This window comes from Maniola hyperantus, chromosome 22 (assembly GCF_902806685.2).
Source record: "Maniola hyperantus chromosome 22, iAphHyp1.2, whole genome shotgun sequence".
Lineage (NCBI taxonomy): Eukaryota > Metazoa > Arthropoda > Insecta > Lepidoptera > Nymphalidae > Maniola > Maniola hyperantus.
The window spans coordinates 1315074-1337448 of NC_048557.2; the positions used below are offsets into that span (position 1 = coordinate 1315074).

General features: G+C 37.4%; 3 protein-coding genes across 3 annotated transcripts; 1 reads left to right on the forward strand and 2 right to left on the reverse strand.

The window, feature by feature from the left end:
- Nucleotides 1-105: 105 nt before the first annotated feature.
- On the reverse strand, nt 106-2888 carry AsnRS-m (asparagine--tRNA ligase, mitochondrial). The gene is made up of 3 exons (XM_034980374.2): nt 2620-2888; nt 1523-2530; nt 106-724 (listed from the first exon to the last, which is right to left on the reverse strand). Exons 1-3 carry the CDS (start codon nt 2743-2745, stop codon nt 467-469), a joined length of 1392 nt encoding a protein of 463 aa, XP_034836265.1. The 5' UTR covers nt 2746-2888; the 3' UTR covers nt 106-466.
- Nucleotides 2889-3696: 808 nt separating this feature from the next.
- Kr-h2 (Krueppel homolog 2) lies at nt 3697-16003 on the forward strand. Its single transcript, XM_034980379.2, has 7 exons — nt 3697-3857; nt 7290-7453; nt 8227-8411; nt 11169-11236; nt 12095-12228; nt 13120-13338; nt 13934-16003. Exons 2-7 carry the CDS (start codon nt 7293-7295, stop codon nt 13935-13937), a joined length of 771 nt encoding a protein of 256 aa, XP_034836270.1. The 5' UTR covers nt 3697-3857; nt 7290-7292; the 3' UTR covers nt 13938-16003.
- A 997-nt stretch (nt 16004-17000) lies between these two features.
- RpS3 (ribosomal protein S3) lies at nt 17001-19898 on the reverse strand. The gene is made up of 4 exons (XM_034980380.2): nt 19798-19898; nt 19195-19498; nt 18452-18672; nt 17001-17202 (listed from the first exon to the last, which is right to left on the reverse strand). The coding sequence occupies exons 1-4, from the start codon at nt 19828-19830 to the stop codon at nt 17032-17034; spliced, it is 729 nt and encodes a 242-aa protein (XP_034836271.1). The 5' UTR covers nt 19831-19898; the 3' UTR covers nt 17001-17031.
- Nucleotides 19899-22375: the final 2477 nt, after the last annotated feature.

The following is a 22375-nucleotide window of genomic DNA, read 5'->3' on the forward strand; positions in this document are numbered from 1 at the left end:
ATATAACACATTCTCATTTATAATAATTTACATACAATAATAATTGAGAAGCTAACAAACAGAATTGACCCAGCAAAAAAGGGCAAAACAAAACTAATCATAGTTTTGTTTATTAATGCAATCATGCATTATTACGATTTGTTTGAAAATGCACTTTTGATGAGCAAAGCTTTCATAGAATATAACAGGGATAGATGTACATATCTCTCTCTTGAGCCTCAATAGCTCAATGGTTGAGGAGCGGACTGAATTACGAAAGGTTAGCGGTGCAAACCCCACCTGTTGCACTATTGTCGTACCTACTTCTAGCACAAGCTTTATGCTTAGTTGGAGGGGAAAGGGTAATATTAGTCCTAATTAGCATGGCTAATACTCTTTAAAAAAAAATCTGGATCAAGCCACTAAATGTGAATTACAAGAGGACTAGTCCAATTCTGTTCACCAGCTGCTCAATTATTTTAACCACTTACATATCACAATTGTGCGGCCACCTGGGAAAGGGCAAAGTATCCTTGATATTAGAAACATTACACAACACTTGCATGATCCTCTCCAGACCTAGACCAAAGCCACCTGTGGGTATATTTCCAAACTTCCTCAGTTCTAAATACCAGTTTAACTGGTCCGACGGCAGCTTGCTCTTCAGTTTGTCATAATCATCCTCTCTGAGACTTCCGCCAACAATTTCTCCTGTTATCGGCGCTAATAGATCTAATGCATCCACCTGAAATAAGAAACAATTATTCAATTTCTTTGAATTGTCATCATCATCATCAACTGCTAGACTTCACAGCTGGACATACGTCTATTGTAGGGACCTCCACACGCCACTGTCTTTGGATTATTATACACTAATGTAAATTGAACTTTAAACACCAGTCACCAAGAAAATTCTGTAACAAACCATACTATATGTCCCTATGACCTCATGCTGTTATAGCCTAGTGTTTAGGACCTCCACCTTTATTAGAAGAAAGAATTTTGATTACAAAGGTCAGAGGTTTGATACCGGGCACACACCTGTATCTTTTCGGTGTTAAGTGTGTTTTAAGTAACTAAACACCAGTGAAGGAAAACATTGTGAGGCCACCTGCATGTCTGAGAATTCACCATAATGTTCTCAAAGGTGTGCGAAGTTTGCCAATGTGGTCTTGGTCAGTGTGGCAGACTATGGTCAAAACCCTTCTCAATCTAAGAGGAGACCCATGCTCTGTAGTGAGCCGACGATCGGTTGATCACGATAATCATGATCAACCGATCACCTGCCTACATGAAACCTTCCAGGAACCTTCATGGGAGCAAGGTAAAATCTAGCTGGCCATAACCAAGTTGTTCCAGTACAAAGTGAAGACAAATTTAAATACTTGTGTGTGTGTAATACAGACTACATAGATATTGATGCAAGGTTTACACTTCTTTTAAGACTTTCAAGCATACTTCAAGCAATGTAGGCCCGTTATTATGGTTGGCTTAAACATGCAACTCATATAAAAGATTTTTGTACTTAAAGAATACAACCAACCTTTGTATTATCCAAAGAAGATTCCTTCATATAAAATGATTTCATATCTTTTGGCCACTGAGTTATAAAAACTGGTACTTGACAGTAATCTACTAGAGTCAGCTCCTGCTCTTTATTAATACCTTCCTCTGTTACACTTAGACCTTTCTTACCTAGAATATTTCTCGCTTCACCATAGGACAGTGTTATGAACTCCTTTTCCAGCCATTTAGGTGGTTTATTATTCTTATCTATCAGGAATAAATCTGATTCATTATTGTTTCTAATTTGTGAAAATAAATACTTTAATAAATCTTCTATAACATCTTGCAGTTTAAATATGCTATCACAAAACGCTATTTCCGCTTCCAACATATAAAATTCTGATAAATGCAATCGAGATCTGGAGTTTTCTGCTCTAAATGTAGGTCCTAGTGTGTATACATTACCCATTCCTCGACAGATCGCTTCTAAGTGCAACTGTCCTGATACAGTCAAGTATGTTTTGGTACCAAAATACACTGTATCTCTATTCCTTCCTTCTTGCATCATAGCTTTAACAGTTTCATCGTTTTCCGGCTGCACTTTGAAAACCTCGCCTGCTCCTTCACAATCATTTGACGTTAATATTGGAGTGTTAATGTGTAAATAGTTTTTAGATGCAAAATAATCATGGATATGCCTTGTAAGTGCATTACGTACTCTCAATACGGCAGAAAAATAATTCGTGCGTGATCGCAAGTGTAAGTACTGTCTTACGTATTCAGGAGGATGTGCAGTGCGTGGGTTGAAAGGATATCCATCTAGGACCACACATTTCCCAAGCACTGTCACATTTTCTGCGAGCAACTCCAGTTGACCTCTAGGACTTTTCGATACCTTGCCAGCTATGTGGACCGAACTTCCATACGTCAGAGCGTCTGTTTTGAGGTGTTTTGGAATAAGGATTTGCAATTTTTGAGCGCAGGAACCGTCGTTTACGTCCGCGAAAATGTGATCTTTTTGCACGCGCAAACTCTTTACCCATCCCTGAATTACAAAAGCAGAATGTTAGTACCCATAACATGTATTCAGACTGTAAAATTAATATGACATGAATGAAAATAATAATATCTAACCTTAATTTCAGCCACTTCACCAACGTTAGCTTTTTCCAGTACAGAAGCAATTACACTGTATTTTTTATGAATTTGACTTAAAACTAAATACTTTCGTAATTTGATACACGCTCTTTTATATAGCATTATGTATAAATGTAAAACGAGAATATAATTATTTGAATTTGTGAATAATTACATTTCTACCATATTTTTATCATTTTGCATTGTTTTGCATTCCATATGTTAAAAGTACTCTGTGTTTTGCATTTTGCTCCGCCAAAAAAAACACAGACAAGGACAAGGGACAAAATATGACAATGGATGACAATGGTGATTTGACACAGCACTATATACTAGTGATTTGACAGGACAGTAGCTAAAAGTAAAATCTAAATCTAAATTAATCCCACATTCCGGCGACCTCCTCTATGGCGTGTGCAGCGGCCATCAGCGCCGAACAGGCCAAGAGGCGCAAATATGAAAACCTCGATGGGAGCTTCGTATTCGTGCTTTTTGGTGTGGAGACCTTGGGGCCGTGGGGCCCGGGGGCTCGAGCTCTTTTTGAAGAAATTGTGAAAAGAGTTATCGAGTCAACCGGGGACCCGAGAGCTGGCAGCTACCTTGGTCAAAGAATTAGTTTGGCCATCCAAAGGGGTAATGCTGCCAGCATCTTGGGTACAATGCCTCGCTGCGGTGGTCTCGATGAGGTTTTAGATTTAATTTAATTTATTTTAGTTTTAATTTAATGTTGTTTTTTTTTAGATTTAAGTTTATTAATAAATTACAATTAATTTTATATTTTCTAAAAGTAAATAAAAAAATAATAATAATAATAATCTTGGATCAATAATAATATTAATTCTATTATAGGTTTGTTCTACAAAAAATATTTTACTTCCAAAATATTTAATCGCTCTAAATGGTCGCACTAGCGATATTCCACAGTGATATACATGGTGATATACTACATACGTACGATGGATATATTATGTTCACAGAGTACTTTATTATGTTATTTGTCTGTGCTCTTTACTTTTTGTGTCAGCCAGCGTGCTATATCTTCTGTCAAATAAAATAAATGTCAATTTACTATTGTCAAATGCACAGAGTACTTTTTACATATGTCAAATGCGAATTTTATAATCATGTTCACTGATGTTCACCGAGCTATGAAAATTAGATAAGTTTTCTAAAGAAATTGAATATATTATTTTAGTTTACTGTTATTGTGATTTACGGCGCTATTTAAACGAAGTGTAAGTATTAAAAATATTTTTATTAACGTCTCTCATGGCTGGCTACAATTAATTTGAAACCTAATTACTCCTTAAAAACAAGTTTTTCTACGTCATAATAATTGTGAGAAGACCGTAAAAAATTTGCATTTCGTTTCGTTGTTAAAGCTTTATTTAAACTTAATAGGTTAGTTTTTAAACTTATTTTTTATCATGATTATCTAGGGACCATAATCACAGGTGACAGAAAGTGATGATGTAGCCAAAGATTACGCGGCAACCGAATATGTCGGCATTACTGAGACAAGTTAAATAGGACTGGTAGTGTTCCCATAGAGATAAAAAATATCTTTCCTACTCAGCTGACTCACTCCTCACTAAAGAACAAGTAAAATTATTATGTAAATGTGTTATAGCGACCTTCTTCATGGTGATGTTCTCAAAGATGGTGAAAACCACATTGAAATATACCAAGAAGTTACAAGAATTTATACTTTATAGTTAACGATATCAGTAAGTTGAGGGTTCCAAGTTGCTACAGCTTGTATTGATTACACTGGGTAAGGAATGTAGAAATGTAACTGGATATGTGATTCTGATTAATTATGGTGGTCTGAATTTGGCATTTTCAGTTCCTCCATGTCTTAGAGAACATGTCAAATTATTATCTAAATATATAAAAGGAAAAGGTGACTGACTGACTGACTGATCTATCAACGCACAGCTCAAACTACTGGACGGATCGGGCTGAAATTTGGCATACAGATGACCTAGGCATCTGCTAAGAAAGGATTTTTGAAAATTCAACCCCTTAAAGGGGTGAAATAGGGGTTTGAAATTTCTGTAGTCCACGCGGACGAAGACGCGAGCATAAGCTAGTTTATTATAAAAGTTGAAATCATATGTAAGTCATGTAAAGTAGAATGGTCTGAGAACCACCTTATTCAATGGAAGATATAATGGGAAGAGGTCACAACCCTCAGCAATTAAGGCAGAGAGAATAGAATGAGCTATATCTATGGTTATGTACCATAGATGGACAGGTTGAGATAGCAATCAGGGAGGGACACCCCACACACCCACACAGCCCCCGCGCTAACCCGGTGTGGCCGAGCGCGCGTGACGTGCGGCTGTGTGGGGCATCCCCCCACCTCTTACCCTGTTTGCCATCTCCAATGTACAAGAAGGTCACAAGTTCTTTTAGATTAAATATACTTTACAACTTAGACTGAATCCCTTGAGCATACTCAAGAATTGCTCGAAAACTTTGAAACCACATCATGTATTCTCAACCCAACACTGGCCCACTATTGAGCACAGGTCCCCTCTCAAAATAAGTAGGGTTTACAAGTGCAAATTGGCAGACTTCACACACTGCTGTGAACATTATGGAAAACTCTCCAAGTTTCCTCACTATGTAGACCTTCACCATTAAAGCATTATTAATTTATTACCCATTATTTAATAGGTGGACTGTAGTAATAAAATGTGATTTTTTATAGCGGTAGTTTACTGGGCTATCACTACCCATATTATAAATGCGAAAGTGTGTTTGTTTGTTGGTTTATTGGTTTGTCCTTCAACCACGTCGCAATGGAGCAACGGATCTACGTGATTTTTTTGCATAGGTATAGTTTAAGACCTGGAGAGTGACAAAGGCTACTTTTATCCCAGAAAATCAAAGAGTTCCCACTGGATTAAAAAAAACTAAATCCACGCGTACAAAGTCGTGGGCACCAGTTAGTAATTAATAAAGTCTTGTGACAGAGTTATTTGATTAATGACAAAGATATCTAGTTATTAATAGGTATTTTTTCCACCTTGTGATAATGTCTGTATCTGCAGATTACAGTACATTGTACTGTACAAAAGGTCCGGTAAACTTTAAGTTATTTTTAACGTTTTTATGTATTTGTTGATGTTTTAAACATAAGTACAATTTTATTTACAAAAGGAATCTGGAATAATTGCAAAAACGATTCACTGTAACTTTTTATAATAAAATAATACTGGACACAATTGTCTGTATGTATATTCATAACTTCGTTCGTATGTATAATCGGAAACTACTGTAAAGTATTTTGACTGCAATCTCATCTAGTGGTAAGTGATGATGCTGTCTAAGATGGAAGCAGGGTAACCTGGAAGGGGTATGGCAGTTTTTATTAAACCTTTGGTTTCTACACGGCATCGTACCGGAATGCTATATCGCTTAGCGGCACGGCTTTGCCGGTAGGGTGGTAACTAGCCACGACCGAAACCTCCCACCAGAAAATTAGAAATTTTAAAATTCCAAACCCCTGCTGGGTATCGAACCCGGGACCTCCCACTAATAAGACCACAGCACTTACGACTGCGGGTTCCCAAAACCTTTGGCATACGATTTGACTGAGGCAACGAGATTTCGATACTACTTTTTAATAAGTCTATGAAGTTTTTAATAGTTATTGAGGGCTCGAAAAGGGTAATTTCGGACATTCAAAAGTCGGTCACCCATCCAGTTACCGACCGAGGTCAACAGTACTTTACCAGCATGATCGTTTGATACGTGCTGTCACTAAGCCACACGTAAATAATATCATAATGTCATCAGTTTTTGGTAGAATTAATGGCCACCATTCTCACTAGTGAGTTTCTAAAAACGAAAGTGAAATCAGCCTTTCCCTGACATACTTGTTACAGATGGAATATCATGCCACCATTTCTGTACTGAGATCATATTTAACTAGTTACTAGTAGGTAAAATAAAATAATGTTTTTTGTTTTCATATCTTAATAATAGCATTATAAATAACAAGCTGTTGCCCGCGACGTCGTCCGCGTCCCACGGGAACTTTCCTCATGGTCTTTTCCCGTGGATTAAAAAAAAAATCTTTCATACAAACCTTAATTATAAACACAACTAAAGAAGTAACCAAAATGTTGCCGTCGTTCGGAAATTTTACATTAGTACATTACATAGGTACATTTCTGGGATATATTTATATTATAGACAGATAAATAAAAATACATTATGTATGTCTTAATGATATTGTTATTATATTATAATTAGGAATACTAATTTGTTGAATTTGTGAATTGGGTTCAAAAATGAATTATTTAATCCAAATTTATTTTATGTATCCAGTTTTTGTTTAAAGTTCCATTCAGTTTCAATTTTTAAACTGTTCTCATACTGAGGCTGAGATCTATAGAGCGCATTTTGACATTGCTCAGACTTAAGATTGAGTTAAAACGAGACAGATTTATGTGAGAGATATAGCTCTGTCTCGTTTTAACTCTGCCTAAGTCTAAGCTATGTCAGGGTGTGCTCTATACATCTTACCCTGAGAGGATGCCCATGCATAGTGGACCAGCGATGGCTTAATGATGATAATGATGATGATCAGAAATCACTTGTCTACAAATTAAACAAAAAAAGGAATAAGTACATCAATTATTTTTTTGTTATAGAATATGGCGGAACCAAACCCACAAGCAGGAGACACCGGCCCGCCGAAAGGCATCCCAGCGTTGAAAGCTCATGTTATTGCCAACAAGATAGACGTAGCCCTGTGGGGTATCAGGCTGCTCACCGTACTCTGCACTATTGGATATGTTTTACCCATTTTTAACAAGTAAGTATACCCATTTTAACTTATATGATTATCCATTTTATGTTTTACCCAGTTTTAACGAGTAAGTAGTATATTTAACGAGTAAGTAGTATATTTAACCCACAATTACCTATTTTTAACACTTGAGTAGGTACCCACACACATGGTAACTCATTTTTAGTATAACTTATAGTTTCGCTATGTCCGTCCGTCTGTCTGTCCGTGCGTCCGTGCGTCCGTCCGTCCGTCCGTCCGTCCTCGGTTAATCTCAGAGACTAATAGTGCTAGAACTCTGTAATTTGGCATGGGTATAAATATTAATCACGCCGACAAACTGTTGAAACAAAATTTTGATAAATATTTTTTTTTGGAGTAGCTCCCCTACATGTAAAGTGGGGATGAATTTTTTTTTCTCGTCTACCCCATAGTGTGGGGTATCATTGAATAGGTCTTTTAAAAATACTGTGGGTGTGGGAACATCATTTTTCGACTTCTAGATCCGTTTGTAAAATATGATGTTATAAACTGCTAATTTTTAGTAGAGGCAAGTGTCCCCCCCCCCCCCCCCCCCCTATCACAATTCACAGCAGTAGTATATATAATCAATTTTAAAGGAAAACTATCATGGCTAAGTAGGGTTCACAGGTTATGGAGTTCGACGGAGCCCTACACTGCGCGTGACCCGCTACGCACTTGGCCGGTTTTTAAATTCATGTTTAACTGAGTATGTGCCAGTGAGATTGGTAGGCTTCATATAAAGCCAATAAAAATGTTCCTGTCTCCTTGTCTCCCAGCGCGTCGGCGGCGTTCTACAAGGCGCTGCTGGCGAACGCGGCGACGTCGGCGCTGCGACTGCACCAGCGCATCCCGGCGCGCGAGATCGCCGTGTCGCGCGACTTCGTCAACAGGTTCTTCCTCGAGGACAGCGCGCACTACCTCTTCTACTCGCTCATATTCATGAACGTCACTCCACACATACGTATCCTTTTCAATTACTAGAGTTTTATCTCTTACTAGCGACTCGCCCCGACTTCACATGGGTAGCTTATGACAATTTTCGTATGGATCCATGTTACAACTTCAGAGTGGACTACTTGTTTTGGCCGACAATCATAACAATCTACAAGCAGTACATAATATACTAGCTGATCCCCGCGGCTTCGCCCGCGTGTATATAATATAGCCTATGTCACTCAGGAATAATGTAGCTTTCTATTGGTGAAAGAATTTTCAAAATCGGTTCAGTAGTTCCAGAGATTACCCCCTACAAACAAACTTAACGACATTACCTCTTTATATAATAGTACAGATATATAGATTTATCAAAGTTCTAAAACTTTATATCTCAACTACTCAACTAGCATGGCCAAGGAATCAACACATACTCAACCATTTATTTTCGATTACTATTTAATGATGTTGATTGATATTTAATGTAGTATAGTAGAATTTTTCGAAATATTTCGTACAACCATTATGAAATGTCAACCACCAAATTAACTGGTCGCGACCTACTTTTACGTTAAACCTGAATTTTTGGTGACTTTTCACCCATTGATTACGGTATTTATCTTCCGAATACATAACTACGACCTTATTGAAGACTAGCTGACCCGCACCGGCTTCGCTCGAGTGGAATTTAGAAAAAAATAAAAATTGAAATATTCATATTGTTCGTAACTTAGACTGCATCGTCACTTACCACCAGGTGAGATTGCAGTCAAGGGTTAACTTGTATCTGAATAAAAAATAGTTTCACTTTTATGAAAAAGTTTATTCGCGCTGGCTCGTTCTGTTTCCTTTAGTCTGTGTTCGTATTATGTCAAGGATAACCACTGGACGGCGACGTAACTCGAATATAATTATTTTTACTAAGTATTATAATTATGCTAAGTAGCTTCAGCCGTCGGATCCATCCGTATTATTTCTTTGTTTTTAAGTTGGACTATACCATGCATAAATTAGTTAATGTAATCTGCTTGGAAGGAAGCAGTGATAGCCTAGTGGTTAAGACGTCCGCCTCCTAATCGCAGGTCGGAGGTTCGATCCCGGGCACACACCTCTAACTTTTCGGAGTTTGTTTTAAGAAATTTCACTTGCTTTGACGGTGAAAGAAAACATCGTGAGGAAACCTGCATGCCTGAGAGTTCTACATAATGTTCGCAAAGGCGTATGATGTCTGCCAATCCGCACATGGCCAGCGTGGTGGACTATAGCCAAACCATTCTCACTCTGAGAGGAGACCCGTGCTTTTCAGTGAGCCGGGCGGCGACAGGTTGATCATGACATAACTATTTATATAATCGACTCTATAATTTTATATAACAAATTATACAAAACAAAAGTTATGGCCTAGATGAGTAATATTAGAGAAGAAACCCATGGTCTGTAGTAAGCCGGCGATGGGTTGATCGTGATAAATCTGCTTGGCAGCGGTGATAGCTTAGGTGGTAAGACTCGAATAGAAAAATCGAATCATTGAAAAGATCAACCTTCGAGTTTCTTGCTGGTTAGTCTTGGTAGGTAAGGCATTCAAACCATAGATGCATTTGACGATTCAGAAGTATAGTACGCGACGGATTGAAAAGGCAGTCGGGGAGGGGACGCCCCGCACACCCTCACAACCCCTGCGTTAACCCGGTGCGGGCGAGCGCGGGTGACGTAATCCATACTCCATACTAATATTATAAATGCGAAAGTGTGTCTGTCTATCTGTCTGCTAGCTTTTCACGGTTCAACTGATTTTGACGAAATTTGGTACAGAGATAGCTTGCATCTCGGGGAAAGACATAGGATACTTTTTATCCCTGAAAATTAAAGAGTTCCCACGGCATTTTTAAAAACCTAAATCCACGCGGACGAAGTCGCGGGCATCATCTAGTTATACATAATATAACGTATTAATAAAACTGCCATGTCTCGTCCAAACTCATGATTCTATCTTGCGAGACTGCATCGTCACTTGCACGCGTGATAGCAGTTTATTGCTAACTTTTCTTCAAATAAAATGAAGTAAAACGTTAAAATGTTGGAACTTTGGCCCCACCTGCATGTTTAATGAGGTGTTAATTTAGTTAACCTTCACGTTCAATCAAACTGCCGGTTTGATCGAATGTTTACATTGCATCGCGGTACCTCTGGGAACCACTGAAACGTTAACTGTTGTACAACAAACATTTACTTTTGTGAATCATAAAATGTAGAATCAGTACCCTTATTATAAATGCGAAAGTGTGTTTGTTTGTTGGTTTGTCCTTCAATCACGTCGCAACAGAGCAACGGATTGACCTGATTTTTTGCATGGGTCAAAGACCTAGTGAGTGACATAGGCTACTTTTTATCCCGGAAAACCAGAGTTCCCACGGGATTGTTAAAAACCTAAATCCACGCGGACAAAGTGGCTGGCGTCAGCTAGTCTAAAATACATTCAAAATCAAAAGGAGACCGACCATCTCCCATACATCGTTGGGCCCAGAAAATGTTGAACCGTTACAAGTTCCATATTAGTTGGATTTGTTAGGTAAAATATCTCTTTTAGACTGATTTAGTTTCAGTTTGAGTAACAATTGCATAATAAAAATATATGGGCTCAAATCCTCAGATTATGTTAGATAATGTGTTATTTGAACAATATTTTTGCAATTTTCAGTCAAATAATAAAAATTATTATACTTTATTTACAATATTATATATTTAAGATTGTATTGTGCTATTAGATTCCTTAACCATTGCGCAGTGATATTGATACCGATATTCCTGTTCGCGCTGCTCCACGCGGCGTCATACTCACTCACCATTCTTGATGTAAGTCATTTCAAAGCTGCTTTTGTATTTTAAGTTAAATTTGTGTCTGTTAGGAGGTTTCGGCCGTGACTAGTTACCACACTGCCGGCAAAGCCGTACCGCCAAGCAATTTAGCGTTCCGGTAGCGTTCCGTGTAGAAACCAAACGGTTGTGGATTTGATAAAAACGGCCATACCCCTTTCAGGTTAGCTCGCATCCATCTTAGATTGTATCTTCGCTTACCACCAGGTGAGATTGCAATCAAGGGCTAACTTGTATCTAAATAAAAAAATAGTAAAAAAATATTTTGTAACCCCCTACGCGGGATGTTATAAGTTTATCATGCGTATCTGTGTCTGTGTGGCATGGTAACGCTCAAACGGATGGACCGATTTGAATGCAGTTTCTTTTAATCGAAAGCATGTTTCATCTTAGCCTATTAATATTATAGTAAATGCAAAAGTGTGTCTCACAATCATGAAGGCAGACGTTTTAGCGTAGTTTAGACGTTGGTTTTCACGGCCGAACTGTTTTTTTACGAAATTCGGTACAGAGATAGCTTGCATCCCGGGGAAGGACATAACTTACTTTTTGTTCCGGAAAATCAGAGAATTCCAACAGGATTTAAAAAAAAACCTAAATCCACGTGAATGAAGTCGCAAGCATCATCTATTTGGTACAGAGATAGCTTGTATCCTAGATCCTGAAATAAGCTAATTTTTGTCCCGAAAAATCAGTGTTCCCAGGGGATTTTTAGAAAACGCACCACGCAGACGAAGTTGCGTCGAGTCGAGTTTGGTATCAAAAGTTAAAGGTCTCCTTGTGTAGATTTGAAAATCTGATGACGCCTGCTTCTATCAAGCTTTTTCGTGTTTTCAGACGCTAGGGCAGAACTCGATGTGGGTGGCTCGGCTGCTCATCTCGCTGGTGGAGTTCCAGTCGCGCAACATCCTGCGAGTCGCCGCGCTCACGGAGATCGTGCTGTTCCCCATCGTTGTCATCATGGCTATCACGTGAGTGCCAATATAAAAACAGCCCGTTCCCACTTGTCGTCTGTCGGGCTCGGATTTTAATCGGATGTTCCAGTGACAATAATTTGGACGCAATATCGGTTTCAGACAAGTGTGAATAGCTTCATATGAAATGTTCTGCCACAGGACCATCCAATGAAAGTCCGGATTTTCATTGGATGGTCCTGGACAATTGGGGAACGGGCTTCTTCTGACACCTTGAACAATCATCGTCATTCCTCATATTTCACAACGTTATACGTATATAAACCTTCCTCCTGAATAACTCGATCTAATGATGAAAACCGCACTAAGTCCGTTGTGTAGTTTAAAAGATCTATGACATAATAGCTAAATTTCAGCCCGACCCGTGCAGTAGTTAGAGCTGTGCATTGATAGGTCTGTCAGCCACTTTTACCCCTTTATATGTATATTTAGATGAATATATTAAAGTAAACTAGTAGTAAGTAGTAGAACCGCTCATTTCTCCAAAAGTTTTTTTGCCACTGGGCCACTCTTGTATAATCACTTGCCCAAATATATAATTGAGACGCGAGAACTTCCTTTATTTAAGATAAAATTGAAAAAACTATTGTTAGAAAAGACATATTACTCGATTAATGATTACCTTGTAGAGAAATTTTAGTTTTATTTTAATTTTTGACATTTGTAACATTATCATTTAAATTTGTATTTTTTTGTGACTAAGTATTTAATTTGACTAATCAAAACTATGTACACGTTGTTCGGTATATCATAAGTCATAACATATTGCATGCTAATAGGCAGAATTTGGCTGTACCTTTTTGTTTTGTAATATCTGCACTGTTTACCCATATTCGCAATAAAGAAATTTGAATTTGAATTTGAATTTGAAAAAACTCTGTTTTCCAGCGGTAACTGCGGCTACCTAACACCGTTCGTGTATTACTACTTCGTGATGTGGCGCTACGCGTCGCGACGCAACCCGTACACGCGCAACACATTCCGCGAGTTGCGCGTGCTGGCGGAGAACACGGCCGCGCGCCCCAACATGCCCGGCCCGCTCCGCTCCGCTCTGCTCTCCGGCGTCAACTTCGTGTGTTCCATGGCCCCGCCTGTTGAAGTGCAGCAGTGAGTATATTGTACAGTGCGACAAGGCTATCTTGGCGCCTGGCGAAAATCGGAACTAACATTGCTGTCAAGTGTCCCCTTTGTTCTTGTTTGAATATTCTAAGCCTTTGTTCTCCAACAGCGCCCCCCTGTCAATGTCATTCAAGTGCCAAGAGAGCCTTGTCGCACTGTACACTCTACACTTTGTAGACTATTCTACAATACTTAACTTGTAGACTATTATTTTTTTATAAGTTTTTCAGCTCCAAGTTCTAGCCTTTTTGATCGTCCAGAATATCTTTCTCTATGCTTCTTAAGCTTCTTCTCTATGCTGCTGAGGTTCTTGACTCCATTTATCACATTGTGTTATGGCTTATGATAATTCTCTTTAGATCTTTCTCTTCAGAAAAGATACCACTAGATTATAGATCTGTCAAAAAGTTTAGTTTAGAGGAATTAACCACAATATTTGATCAGTCCTTTTTTTTTAAATGACATCTGTAAATAATAACATACATATCAAGAAGTCTTTTGTTATTAACCGACTTCAAAAAAAGGAGGAGGTTCTCAATTCGTCGGAATCTTTTTTTTCTAAAACTTTTTTTATTAATTTCAGGTAAAGTGCAAAACTGACACTGATATTGGGTGGTGCAATCGCGAGCTACCTGAAGTACATAACTGAGTCCATTTTGCATATATAAGGGTCTTTTACTTTTAAGACTGCAATAGTATTTAAGTTTTCGCTTCCGACACTAACAAAACTGCAGCCCACTTCGCACCATAGACAAAACGAGCTAACCATCTCATGAATCTATAGACCTATGGATAGAGTACTCAGAATACCTACTTGAAGCAAATATCTACTTATCGCTATCCCACTTCGACTGCCGAGTGAGAGCGAGAAGTCGAACACCACTGGAGTCAGTCCTTTCGCTCTAATTTGCTATTCGAAGTGGGATAGCGATAAGTAGATATTTGTTTCAAGTATGAGCTGATTCATCTTTAATATACATTCATGATCCACCTAGCTACCATAAACAAGACAACAAGCGATTTAGCTTGCAATAAAAATGACATGAAAATGCGTCAAAATGTTTAAACTTGTTTCATCATTGTAAACCTAATGGTTTGTTGGTAGGTTAGGTTGTAAACCAACCTACACCTTTAGAGGTATAGAGACTTATTCAATGATAATTATTATCATACCATAGACATGTTATGTTCATATTTTAATATGACCAAAAAATTAAAACACCTCGACATATTGTGGAAAACGCGTGGAAATAATTTATACTAGACCAATACTTACTGACCATAAACAATTTACTAGTAGCTCCCCCAGAGCAAGTTTTTTATATTCCTGGTCAGGCTATACATAGCGTATTAAGTATAAGTTCGTGCTCGTGCATGTGTTTCGGTGCATCCACACACAACAACATTGTGCAACACGGTAACATTAGGTAACAATCTGTAACTTTTGTGGGAACATAATATATTAACAATAAATAACTTTTTGTTGCCTGATGTTGCTGAGTAACATTTGGAAACGTTGCTCCACACAAGTTAACTGCGGTGTGGATGCACCGTTAGTGTGCGACACAATATGTCTGCACTTTTTAAATTACGAATGTTTGAGCTTGGTCTCTCTGGACTTTAATATAATAGGTCTCTATAGTTCTGAAGGTGCGTTATATTGTTTCAATAGGTATTCGGTCGTTAGCAACAAAGCTTTAAACATATTGCTATTGTGGTAATTGTTGTTATTGACTAAACTTATGGCCAATCTGAGGTAATAACAATTGAGGAGCTGGCGAACAAAGTGGTGCAATTGCATGTAATAAAACCATGAATCCATGCTCGAAACCATGTATTTCAGACTCAATTTTGGCAGTTTTAGGCCGATTTTCTTGGAAATGAGTTTAGATTTTTATAAAATGGGCCAAAAACATCAGAATTTAAAAAAAAAGATTATAAGTGTAATTCGTAGATTAATTATTGGTCTAACTCATGGTGTAATTACACCGTTTCGTTCGGCAGGTCTTCAATTTATTGTCACACAGTAGTTGCAAAACTTTGGTGTTACAGCCCTTTAGTGATGTGCTAGTAGGTACCGTCATCCTAATGATACGATATTTCTTTGATGTCGATTTATAGTGAAAGCTATGTGTTTTTGCTCACAGCGCTATTTACAAAACACAACATTTACATTTTTATACAATTTATACTAATTAAAACATCATTCATAAATTCTATCAGCTATTTTTGGTTGTATTTGTTAATCTAGTATTTCGTTTATTCTAAATGGGACAACATATGGTATTATGTTAAGTTTAATTAATTTTATTTAAGATCGAGAAACGAACAATTATGGTCCAATTTAAGTTAGAGATTAGAAAATATTAGCGTATTAATAAAAAATATATTTAAAAGTTTTATGGAGCATACATTAATTGTTATTTTTAATTGTGTACAACTATTTTGTCAACGAAATAAGGCGTTAAGGTTTTTCTTGTCTGATCGCATTTTGTTGAAATTATTATTTTTCATTCCATTTGTGAATATGATTTACACAGAAAACTGTGACAGGAATAATTGCCGATAAACACTTTTGTAATAAAATAAGTATTATTGCACGTGGTTCGGGATGAATGTAACTTGGATTTTTCAATAAATGATGTGGTAAGATTTTGTTGTATTTTATTTTCATCTACCTTTCCACAATAACGGGAATCTGCAGGCGACATATTGAAATATAATAGGCAAGTTCTAACTGCGTGGATAAGACGCCATTAATGGCACATTTACAGAATACAAGAACAATCTTTAATATAGTGACGTCACTCTAAAATCTAAATCCAAGTGCGAGACAGACTCGTGCACCGAGGGTTCCGTACTCGGGTATTTTTTCGACATTTTGCACGATAAATCAAAACTATTATGCCTAAATTTAAAAAAAAACTGTTTTAGAATGTGCAGGTGAGGTCCCTTTCATATTATGATAACCTACTTGATGGCTATCTTACTTTGAAAATATTAATTAATTATTAGTTCATTTTTATTGTGTTCATGAACACATTTTAATTTTATTTGTTCTGCAACTTAAATTCACGGTTATCGGATTTTTTTCCTTTACGTGAGCTATAAGACCTACCTAATAACCTATTCTACGTCAACGGGATATACCCTATAGGTTTTCTTGACAGACAACGAAGTGACGTGAAGTGATAAGGGTTCCTTTTGAGGTACGGAACCCTAAAAATTGTGGAACTGGCAGGATTCGAACCAGCGTGTCCTGTAGCGGGTATCGCGCCCGGATTAGACCGCTAAGCGATGGTTCACTTGCTGCCAGTGCCAAAATGTATTTTCATTCCGTATTGAAAGGTGTATTTGCAAAATAAGCGGCTAAGCGCCGACTGTATGATCAGTATCACTGAAGATTTGGCTAGAGATCCTAGAGCCAAATTGATCAGACACTATACCGAAGATATCCCTCAGCCTATACGAGATTAGTATGGCTCTCAAACAACTCCAGGACAAGGCACCAGGTGATGACAGAATGACAGTAGAACTCTGAAAGTGGGTGGAAAACCGGTACCGGGCATAACGCCAGAGGCATGACACTGGAGCGTGATGGTGCTGTTAGAAAAAACTTTAACGAGGTAAGTGACAAAAAAATAAATAAATAGGGTTTTAGAACATTTATTGGCTTATGAACTAAGCGACAGCGGGCACGGGCGGCGCGGGCGCGGGAGCGGCGGAGCGCACGTCGGACGTGGGCTCGGAGGGCGCAGGCTCGTCCTTGGGCTCCGTCACTAGGATGTGGTCGGGCTGCGGCTTCTTGGGGCCGTTCTTGCCTTGCTGGTCCCATGGTAACATGATCTTTACCTGATAAAGATAAAAGGGGATAAATTAAAACCTAATGGCGTCCATTAGGCTCCTTACTTGTGGCAAATAACAAACAACAAGAACAGGCAAGTGTGTGGATGGGTGTTTGCATATGATTGTCAATGCTTGTTGTTCCATCCGATTGGCTGCAAGCCAAACCATAGTCAAACACTGTATATAGAAAGTACTTTGTGGTGTTTACAGATGCTTGCTGTATGTTGTTTGTCACAAGCATGAAGCTCCTCCATAAAGGTTTCATAATATTTTAAAGTTTTTAGTTTGAAACATATACTGTGAATGGATAGTCTTCATTGAGGCGAGTTCGGACAGATATAAGTAAATTCACCTAAGTTGACTCAAAGGTCAGGGGTTCGATCCCGGGCATGCACCTCTAACTTCATAATATATAAATATCACTTGCTTCAACGGTGAAGGAAAACACCGTGAAGAAACCTGCATGCCTGAGAGTTCTCCATAATGTTCTCAAAGGTGTGTGAAGTCTGCCAATCCACACTAGCATGGTAGACTAATGCCAAACCCTTCTCATTCTGAGAGCGATGAGCGATCTTGAGACTCAAAGACTTCAAATGACTCAGTCAAATTATAAGTTTATAGATAAAATGAATACCCGGCTGAGTTTGTTGTGGGCTTCTTAGACCTGGGCGCGTTTGGAACCCTCGTAGCTTTAGTTTTAAGTACATATTAATTATCACCACTATATCATATCATCTGACAAATAAAAATTTATGACAATCAGGAAGTGTAAAATTTTAACAATTCTGAATGAATAATTTGAGTTTTATTTAATTTGAATGTTCAACTTGCACCGTACAAGAGCTCGTACAGACAAACCCTCCAATAAACAAGTTGGTTCACTCTTCCACAAAATATTAGGCCCCCAGCCACAGGGCTGGCAACCCCTGATATTGTGGATACTCAATGGAAATGGTGCAATGCATATACCATTTATCCTGAGGATGTTACTTCAATTCCAGTCAAGAAGTTGCGGCTGTATCTGGCGGCCACAGGATTTGACAAGGAAGTGTGAAGTGGAGGCAAACACAATAGATTGGAGACGGTGGCAGTAATTCAGGGATATCTAGGACCTGTACAGCCCCAAAGAACAAGAAGGTGCAATGGCATTATGGCATTGTCCACAAATCCAAAAATTTGTGTGCACCAGGATGCAGTAGCATTCAAAGGTGATTTGTGACCTTCTTTCTTTGTGTCATTCTTAACATTAACTAACCTTGATTCCTAGCACTCCCTGCCTGAGCAGCACATGTCGTGTGGCGGTGTTCACATAGTCATTGCACGGGTCTCCGGAATGGATCATGAGGCCGTCCACAAACTTCATGGACTTGGCTCTCTGACCTCTAAGCTTGCCGGAAACCACAACCTCACAGCCGCGGGCACCAGACTCCATGATGAACCTGAGCACACCATAGCATGCACGCCTGACGGCTAGACCTGGAATAAGTGATAGGCAAAACATTGTTCTTTCCTGTTTGGAACTGCTAAATTTTTACTAGTTCTCTTTGGAAATGTTAGTCTGGTACTATTTTAATGGATTAGCAACTGAATCAACTTTGATGGAAAGTAGGCTTTTTATTAGTTGGTAAAACTAAAAGTTTTAAATATTACAGCAAATTCATCAGAAATAGCTATTGTTTATAATTTCCATGCATACGTAAGTTGATTTGTAAAGTAAACAATATACTGATACTGTTGGCACTAATTGTATTGCATATTATGTTCTTTAACTAGAAAATCCACCGCAGCAAGTATTCCCAACTTTAATCAAATCCTGTTCTAAGTAAGTAATTTGTATGTATGTCCTCAGTGTAGAATGTCTATCATTCTACACTGAGGACATACATACAAATTACTGTGAATGAGTTAATTAGATATATAATATAGAGATGTATAATATCGTTTTCAGTGCTCAAATAACCATGATAAATACTAGATCTAATAAAAAAATCAACTCACCTCCAATAAGCTTGTATCTGAGAGACTCAGCCTGAGCAATAGCACAGAGACCCCTAGTGGCCACCTTCTCAGCATATAGCTCCACAGACTGCTCAGGAATGTTAAACCTCTTCTGTACCACTGAGGTCAACTCGCGGATCCTACGTCCCTTCTCTCCAAGCACGCTCTGTGTCCTGGTTGCCATGATGATGATTTCTGAACGGGTTGGTGTAACGCGCACCTCCACACCGGAGTATCCATCTTCAGCCAGCTCCCGAGTAAGGAACTCATTTAATTCCGCCTTGAAAACTCCGTCACCGACGAACTGTAATACCACGGAGAGGTTATGTTTTGGTTATGTTATTGATTGCAAAATTCACAACTTTTGTCACTTGGAAATCATAAAACTGGGTAACAATAGCGGCCAAATATGATTCGACGGTTTGTTAACAGTAAATTAATGAAAATAGTAAATAAATAATAACAGGACTGTCGCACAAATCCGCTCACATCACCAAACGCACTTTAAATATTTTAAAAATTTACTCAAGTACACATTCGTAGGATTTAAGATTGCATTGGAAGCCGTGTATTTAATTATTTTAACACATAATTCAAACATACTTTTCGCTTTTTGGAAATGTTGTTCACCGCCATGATTGCAAAAGGAGCGGAAAACACAAAAGACAATTTTGAGAAAGATAAACGTCATTGTCAAATTTTACTCTTTTCAATACTTGACTCTGGCTCTGGATTCAAGCTTTTTATGTTATGTCTGTGTGTCATAAAGTAAAAGGGTTGCCAGTACCAGAATTACTCCTTAAAGTTAAGCTAAGTAATTCATGGCTAATTCTACACAATCTCTGAGCTAAAATTACAGTCTAAAATCCATTCATAATGCTACATGCAGAAAAGGATAGCACGAGAATACGAGAATTCTTGAGAATTAGACCTGCCAATTTAGTTTTGGTTCAGAGTTATGCATTTATTTAGCTGTAAAGGAAAAAATCGTGAGTAAACTTGCATGTCTAAGATTTAAGAGTTCTCCATAATGTACCTACTGAAAGATGTGTGAAGTTTGCCATTTAACAAATATCCAAATAAAAAAATTCTAATAATTAATACTGGGCTAGCGGGGAGGACGACGGACTCGACGTCGTTGCTGTCAAAAATTTTATCAATCTAAAAAAGCTATGTTGAAAATTCAGGCTCTGATTCCCTAATCAAAGGAAAATAAATCAAATCGTCATCATCATCATCAACTCAATCCATCACTGGCCTACTACTAAGAACGGGTCTCCTTTCAGTGGGAGCCTTTGAAATATTTTTGACGCTGCCAAAAGCTTTTTTGAACCTTAAAATATAAAGAAAAGATATTAAAAATAAAAAATAAACATTATTTACTCAATGCAGTTTATTACTTAAGATCAATCCATTACATACAAACGCACCATATATATATATACTTAGCATAACAATTTATTGTGGATATTATTAATATTCACGTGAATAAATTTTAAACATACAAATATGCAAATCAAACTATATGTACCTACCTATATGAATTTTTTATTTCTAACAGCAAAAAAGAGACACATTAATAGCAAATGGAACACACGGCCAAAATTTAAAACAGTCATGTCATTTGTATCTCTTTATTATTATTGCGTTTATAAAATTCGTGTGTATTTTAAAAAAAGCATGTGCTTGTAGGAAGTAGGAGTGGATTCAAAAAGTTATATAAGACTACCACATACTTACGATTGAACAGTAAGTAATAATTGATTTACCATTACAATCACTACAGACAATGTTTGACATAATAATTATGTGGAAATATATTTTACAAATTACACATATAATAACATAAATTAGACAAACTCTAATAATAATAATAAATTAATAAAACTTCTAAAATTCATAATTTAACTAAGATCTGATAACGTCAGAATATGAGTTATCAAATGTAAATTGATTATTCTTACATTGATTATACGCTAAGTCACGATTACGAAAAAAATTTAACAACCTTTGCATTATCCCGTTCAATACTCTAATAGCAACTACGATCCTACAAATTATTCTAGGCTATGTTTCATTGACTATTACATAACAACATTTTATTAATATGGGTATCACCTAAACTAGACATTCCGTTATAATGTTACGTGTCGTGTGCATTAGCCACAGTACTTGAGTAGCGTTCGCTATGTTTATTGCAAAGGCATAAATTTCAATTTCTTAGTAAGGAGCACTCAATGCTCATGCAATGCTTATAATGACCCATGTAAATTAGATAATGCCAGCAAAAATCAAATAATTTGCCATGTATACCTACTACATTGCCTGTACCCGGTAAATGCACGCGAACGCAAAACCGTAGCGAAGGCAATTCATACAAAATTCTTAATTATATATTAGTTATTTAATTGAATTTAAAATTAATGAAGCATAAATTACCACTGCACGAGTCAAAGCGAAATTTTAACTTTAGCGTGTAATGTGGGTGTCACTCCAAAAAAACTTAATAAAAATAATGTAACTTATTACCTACCTATCTTAATATTAACTATCTTCTACTAGATCTTACATCTAATCCAATTTTTGCATCTTATAGTTAACTTATTTTAATGGACAGAATTGCGTGTAGCGTGTTTTTTTATTAGCGTGCTTGCAGATGAATGAGCAGTAGAGGAGTTAGAATAGAACTACCTACTATGCTATAACAAGGGCTAGTATGATTTTTCCCCGAGTTTAATTGAAATCTTGGCTTTGTGGACGCAGAGTATATTATATCGGTGACAAAAATAGCAGCGTGCGGTCATAGAAAATGGAAAGAGATTTCCAATGCAAAAGACCTCAAATGAACATGAATGAACATACATGATGCTTAATATGTTTACTCAAATTGTTTTTTATTTGTTATATAGTTATGTTTGTTTTCAAAATTCAGTAAAAAAAATATTAATACGTGGGTAGCTTGATGGTAACTTAGAGTAAGCCATGAAATTACGTAGAATAGCAAAACTGCTAAGGGTAATTAATATTACTATTATCTATCATAAGAATAATATTTAGCTAGAAATAGATTTAAAAGCGCTAACTAGTAGCATTAAGTTCTACTAGAAAAGACACTACAGCAGGACGTGAGACAAGGGTTCAAGGGACGTTTGTACAATTTTCTAGAAGGTACTACAAGACT